General features: G+C 38.9%; 1 protein-coding gene across 3 annotated transcripts in view; it reads left to right on the plus strand.

Annotated features, from left to right (window-relative positions):
• LOC110059113 (MAM and LDL-receptor class A domain-containing protein 1-like) overlaps positions 1 to 7,012 on the plus strand; it is a 77,620-nt gene that overhangs the window by 52,334 nt on the left and 18,274 nt on the right. For 2 of the 3 annotated variants that reach the window (XM_089295545.1, XM_089295546.1), the window contains exons 43-47: positions 2,921 to 3,159; positions 4,411 to 4,495; positions 5,290 to 5,430; positions 5,633 to 5,868; positions 6,358 to 6,778. In XM_089295545.1, coding sequence (XP_089151671.1) covers positions 2,921 to 3,159; positions 4,411 to 4,495; positions 5,290 to 5,430; positions 5,633 to 5,868; positions 6,358 to 6,778 — 1,122 coding nt within the window. Of the gene's footprint in view, positions 1 to 585; positions 1,703 to 2,920; positions 3,160 to 4,410; positions 4,496 to 5,289; positions 5,431 to 5,632; positions 5,869 to 6,357; positions 6,779 to 7,012 lie in introns of those variants that run through there. The other variant, XM_089295547.1, reaches the window with a different exon arrangement.

The raw sequence follows: 7,012 nt of genomic DNA on the forward strand, positions 1-7,012 counted from the left end.
GTTCTGAGGTCGAGATTTCTATCACCCATAGAAATCTTGAGCTCATAATCTTATTAGTATAAATCTAGTAGTATTATTAGTTGATAAACTATTACGTGTCACCCTCAATGAATAAAGTTTTGATTTGATTTGATTTGATTTAGCAATCTAGTAGTATAAATCTACTAGTCGTTCAAAATTGTAACTTAATCCTCTCCACAGACACCTCGAAAACGTAAAGAAGCGGCCGTAATTTTATTAACAAAGTTTATGCATACTGCTACGCAACTTACTATCTACAACAGAATAGATAGTGAGTAGCGTAGCCAATCAGAGAACAGCATTCGCGATGGAACGCTAGTAGATTTACACTAAAACTTGATACTAACACAAAACTAGCACGAGCTGTTGACGTATATGTAATGATGGCACGAGCAAAGAGAATTTACATTTTCATGATCAAAGTAAACAAGTTGATTTCTTCTTTTTGTCGCGGAATTTTCTAAACCAAATAGACGTAATATGTTCTCGGTGTTTCTACATCGAAAACGCTGTGGATACAGTCACCTGTTAGCTTGTGTTATCACAGCATTTGTCGTATTTCAGTGATAGATCACATAAGACGTCAAAATGTGGTGAGAACAAAAAAGTGGCAAACAAGGCGATAGCCCAGTGTCAAAATCACGCCACTGTCAAACTTGAATTCAACGACTTCAACTGCTTAATCCACAAATCTTGCACAAACACTGGAAAGGTCAAGTCAGTTTTTGTCACCAGAGCATCCCTGTGAGCTGAAAAACCTGGTCGTTGCTTGAATATTTCAGGAGTTGAAAAAAACGCTCAAAAAACTCGCGGTTGCGGTCAACATCGACATATTGGAGGCCATTCAAGTTCGAGTTTTGAATGAAAGGAGCGTTAGTGACGGTGGAAATTTGTGTCGTCTGTGGTTGGTGATTGTCAAATCAATTTGTTAAATAGTGTCCGGGACATTTTGTAGCTGCGATACAGACGGCCGTGAGCTGCAGTGAGGTAATAGTCAATTCCCTGCTCTGCCTTCAAACGGACTAGAACATATTTGCGTCGGAAAGCAAGGTTAATTTTAAGCTTAAGGCTGGGGTACACATTAAATTCTGTAAAAATTGGAATTTTCTTTGTCATCGGTATTTGAATCTTAAGGTATTGAAGTTGTTTCATTCGCAGAATTTCTGTTACCGTAAGTTCAAAGCTCGTTTATTCAAAACTAGTTATCCTTGCCTTGGAGAAAATATAGTTTGAGAACGATTTATCCAATTGAGCTGAAATTTTCAAGATTTGTTGTTCTGAGTAAGTTTTGTGTTTTAAGCATAGAACTTTGCCATCCAGTGCACTTTAACGAAGTTATGTATTGAAACGTATGCTGGATTTTCTGTTTCAAATTTGACTGGTCACCATTTCATGTGCTTTTAACTTTTCAAGAATCTCTACGCTTAAAACACTAAACTATTTGTCTTCTATCAAAAGATTAAAAAAATTATTCCTTTTGACCAGTTTTTGTAGGAGTTATCTTTTCTCAAGTAAGCCCTGGCATTCCCCAGCAGGTGGCAGATTTAATCAGCTGGTGTCAGGTTACAATACAGTCCTAGGGTACAAAAATAGTTTTTCTCATAATCTTTGGTCTTTACGCTTTCTAAAAGTGAACTCTTTAACATGGTTTGGAATTAAATCTTAGCCATGAAAAAATAAATAAATAAATAAATAAATTGAAAAACTGTTGTGTTTTCATTTGTAACCCCGCCTTAACTGATTTTAAGAAGTGGCGTTGAGATGTTTCAATATTCCTGCCATCAATCTGTGTTAACAATTATTTTGAGACTGCCGCAAAAGTTTAATTCTTGAAATAAACTAATGTCATAAGCATTTTTCATGTTGGGTTTGTTAAATTCGAGACAAAGTAACGGTGCCAATTTTGTGTCTGGTTTAGTCCCGTTTGACTGCCGACTGAGACTGCTCGAGTATTTTTCTGAGTCATTTTCTCAAAAGGAAGCGGCTTTTTCCTTCTTCTGCTTTATTCACAGCCTCGACAAGACTTTTTTTGTACCTTATCTTTCGCCAAGTCACGTAAAATGTTATCTTAATTCTGAAAACTTTCCGCCATTTAAAAAAATAGGAGGGAAAATGTTTGTTACATTGACGTCATCTATGCGTCTGTCCTCTAATAGATCATAGGTGAGAGCTGCTCAAAATGCGAGAATAATTTGACTTATTATATAACGCGCGATAATTGACGAGGACGCAGCTCGAGTCAACTATCACGCAAAGAAATCGAGAGCAAATGATCTAATTGTTTTATGGTATAAATCTCCTAGTAGTTGAAAACATCATCTAAATCCTCGTCACAGATAACTCGAAAACGCAAAGCCGAAGATGCCGTCATTATTTTGTTAACAAGCGTATTATCTAAAGCAGAATATATGGTAAGTAACGTAGCCAATTAGAGAACGGCGTTCGTCATAGAACGCGAGTAGATTTATGCCAAAACTCGACAGAAATATCGTGCATGTTTTCTATTTCTGAAATAATACAAGAATGTTACTATTTAGATCAGGAATAATTTTGAATGTAATTTTCAAGACGGGCCAATTTTCAGTACCTATGTGTAACATGTATGTTTCGCCTGAAGTCAAGCATACGCCCTTTGATCCTTTCCTCCTTAAGCGTTTTGTATTATTCCTCGTAAGGTTGACGCGTTCTTGCATATATTAAACATGTTCTACAGTCGAAACTCTCTTGCGACATCTCCACAATTCGACACCACTATTTTACTGACAGCTCATTTCGTTCCTCAGAAACCAGAAGTGATATGATTTAGCAGGGTTTAGTTGTTCCTCTACGTTTATCATCTTGAACAAAAATCAATGTTTTTTAATCCGAGCAAAGGACATTTTGATCTTTGTCTTCACAGGGAAGTATATGTACACTGAAGCTTCACCTCAGTTACCGGGCGATAATGCTAAGCTCCAGCTTGTAGTACCAAGAAGCCTGGGTAGCTCAACTTCATGCTTGACGTTCTTCTATCACATGTATGGATCATCGATGGGTACCCTGAACGTATTCAATGGAAATAGCTCAATATTTACTGCGTCCGGAGATCATGGAAACTATTGGAGAAAAGTTACAAGGACAATAAATTCGAGCAACATTGTAAGTATGCCTTAATTGTGTGGTTCCTGAATTTCTGTAATCCGCAGTATTTTTGTCTTCAAAGCATTTGAAAGATCTTCAGACATGTGCATGTGTGTATGTATGTGGACGTACATCTTTGCATACGTACATAGATGCACGTATCTACTCTTAGTCATGTCCGTTATAAGCTATTATACTCAAACTTATTCTTACTGTTTGACATACCGTAAAGGGCTGTTTTCGATTCGTATACGACATGAAAATTTCATTTCGCTATAAGAGGATGCATTTCACTTGAGTGAAGGGAATGAAACGACTTGAAAATCCGTAAGGTTTGTATGAAATAAAGGAAACTGATTTCCGGTCCGTATACAGTTCCAAAATTGCAACTTATTATACGCTTTTCAACCGAAAGAACAGTAAAAGCCTCATACTTTAAGGAAGTAGCGTGGCCGTGTGGTTTAGGGCGTGGTTGTTGTAATCCGGAGGTCCCGGGTTCAAGGCCTCCGCCCTGTCATTAGCGGGATTTGTTTCTCGTTAGTCCCGAGTTCAAATCCTCGGTCACGCTTTGTAAATAGCCAACTGGTCTGCCTCCTACCAGTTGGGATTTTTAACTATGTTACGTTTATCTGAAATATTTGTTTCCTTTGTTTTAGTGGCATGTCTGTAAACTAGCTAAGCTTAGCTTACATTTTTACATTTCATGCCACTGCCAAAGCAACAAAACAAAATTAATATACACGTTTATCGCGTTCGTGAAACGCAGGCCACTCACTTAATGACGCGTTTAACCTTCCGCCTATTGGACTTTTCCATTGTTGATGTCCTAACAACAATAACATTAAAGTAAAACCACATAAGCTAAGTTCTTACTTGGTAGATAGGTTTTATGTTGTTGATTTGGCGTATCGGTAATGTGAACGTGACGTAATTAACAGAGTTTTCCTCCTAAGCATCTCGATATTTACCTAGACGAAGTAAGAAACATTAATATTTTAGAACAAGCACCTTGTTGTAAAGCCACCAAAGTAAGGGCCTGAGTATTCATTCAAAGCATATTTTACCCTGCACAGAGTAGCATGATCGCATCGCTTGTAAACTGACGAATTAGGTCATCGCAACCCGCAGTGACCGATCAAGAACCAATGAGAGAACCTCAGACAGCTCCAACAAACTCCAGTCTATAGCATAATCTTTTTACTATCTCTTTTCATCTTTTGAAAAAAAAAAAATGATTTGTCAAGGCATGTAACTTTTTTCATTTCCTAGTTGACATTCGAAGGAATAAGAGGAAGGTCATACACCAGTGACATCGCAATCGATAACGTAACAGTTAGCGAAGGAAATTGTCCAGGTAAGACAGGTTGAGAACAATCGTCATTTGATGCCCGTCGCCTGCAAGGCCAATCCTAAATTAAAATCGTACTGATCAAAACAAACACGTATAGAACGGTTTCTCGCTCGCATTTTCGTTGAGTTGCGTTACTTCTCTAAGCGATTGGCTTAATAACGTCACGCCACGTTGTCATCTAATCAAAATTAACAACGAAACCAATCTTTTCTCTCTTGTACACGTTTTCACTCGCTCGGTGCCAGCTATATGTGTTTATTTTGAGTTAGGATTGGTTCACAGGACTTTCTGCAACCTTTAAACAACACAACAACAACAACAACGAAAACAAGAAAAACAAAACAAATTGGAGGCGCGGTGGCCTCAGGTCAGTGCGCTCGTCTCAGGAACAAGCGGGCCCAATTCGAGCCCTGGCTGGGGATACCGTGTTGTGTTCTTGAATAAGGCAATTTACTCTCCCAGGTGTGTAAATGGGTACCAGCAAATTTAATGCAGCGGCGGGGGGGGGGGGGGGGGGGGCAGCAAATTTAATGCAGCGGGGAGGGGGGTAACCCTGGGATGGACTAGTATCCCATCCAAGGAGGGAGTAAAAGTACTCCTAGTGGCTTCATGCTACTAAAACGGGGGATAAGTGCCAACCTGATGGACCACTTGGCTGGTATGCAGACTGTACCTGTTACTGTTATCGAAAAAAAAAAAAAAAACTAAAAAAGTAAAACGAAAGAGGAAAAAAGCAAAAACAAGAAAACACACGCACAAAACACAACAATAAGACGGGTTTCTCAATTCTCTGTTAGTTAGTACATCTTGCAACTTCGACCGAGGGCTTTGTGATGGCTGGGAACAGTCTTTCTCAGACGTCTTTGACTGGACACGTCAGACAGGATCAACATGGTCTTCAGATACAGGTCCAGATTACGATCATACCAGTGCGACAGGTAAGAAAAAAAAAACAACGTATCTTTAAAATGTTATTGTTAGTTTTTTGTTTTGTTTTGTTTTCCAGCAATACCATTTTAACACGGAAACTGCGAAATATGTTCGAAAATAAAAGTCACTTGTACTTTGTTTCTGTTTAATCAATTAAAATACTTGTTGTGCTTTCGGTCGGGCAGTTAATTTTTTTTTTTACTTTCACAGGATACTACATGTATATCGAGGCATCTTCGCCCCGGGTCGCCGGTGATAACGCCAAGCTTGAGTTCTCTGTATCTGGAAATGGGGAACCGTCTTGCCTCGAGTTCTATTATCACATGTACGGAGACACTATGGGCACCCTTACAGTATTCAGCGGAAGTGTGGTAGTTTTCAACGTCTCAGGTAACCATGGCAACTACTGGAAAAAGGCGGAAAGAACCATTCATTTGGATAACATTGTGAGTTTTGATTGGTAGATACATGATTTACATGGCAAATCACTGAACCTTTCAACCTCTCCCTTCGAAAGAATTTTCGTATTTGTTTTGTGGAAAACAACATGTGTCTTTGGCAGCTCAGCCTTGAGCAACGCGTTGCACATTTTCTTTTCTCCAATCATTTGTATACAGACGTACAGTCATGTTAAAGAAAGTGTACTGATAAAACAATACACTGCAACTCAAACACAAACAAATAAAGAGGCAACAAGACAGACAGTGAGACACGGATAGACAGTCAGGCGCACACAAACCAGAATAAAACTACGAAAACAAAGCAAAACAAAACAAAACAATACAAGGCTTCTCGTTTATTACGTTTCGCCTCTCGTTCTAAATAATCGTACACCCAGCTAGGTGATTCTTCGTTATTGAGAACGTTGTTTCTGTTTTGTCTGAGATTACGAATGGAATAGCAACTTTTTATTCATTCGTTTTTAACTCATCTAGGTGACATTTGAAGGAATAGTAGGATCTTCTTACACTGGTGACTTAGCGATTGATGATGTCTCGATTAGCAGTGGAAGCTGCCAGGGGCACACTACACCTTCGACGTCCTCCACAACGTCAATATTTCCGACTTCATTATCTTCAGAACCATCGATGTTTAGTCCTTCCACGAACGAGCTTTTGTTACCTTCAGAGACATCGACATTTAGTCATTCCACGAAAGAACCTTCATTTTCTCCCAAGCTATCGATGTTTAGTCCTTCCACGAACGAGCTTTTGTTACCTTCAGAGACATCGACATTTAGTCATTCCACGAAAGAACCTTCATTTTCTTCAGAGACATCGACGATTAGGCCTTCACCTTCACCTTCGAAACGTTCGTCAATTTCCAAGACTCCGTTTTCCTCGTCCATTTTATCAGGTATAGTCTATTTGCCATCTGATCTATTTAGCTAAGGTGGCTGAACACAGTTTTTGATACCTGTGTTTCATTCACCTTTTTCTCTAAAACCCTTGATCCCTCGGTCGCCAAAAATGGCAGCAAGCAAGATAACAACACAAACTTTGTTTTTGTTTTTTTTTTATGGTTAAGCTGAAGTACGTGCCGTTGTCGTGGCAGAATGAATGAATATAAACAGGCCTTTAAAATCGATTT

This window comes from Orbicella faveolata, unplaced genomic scaffold (genome assembly GCF_042242905.1).
Source record: "Orbicella faveolata isolate gen_17 unplaced genomic scaffold, um_ofav_v1 contig_26, whole genome shotgun sequence".
In the NCBI taxonomy this organism is placed as follows: domain Eukaryota; kingdom Metazoa; phylum Cnidaria; class Anthozoa; order Scleractinia; family Merulinidae; genus Orbicella; species Orbicella faveolata.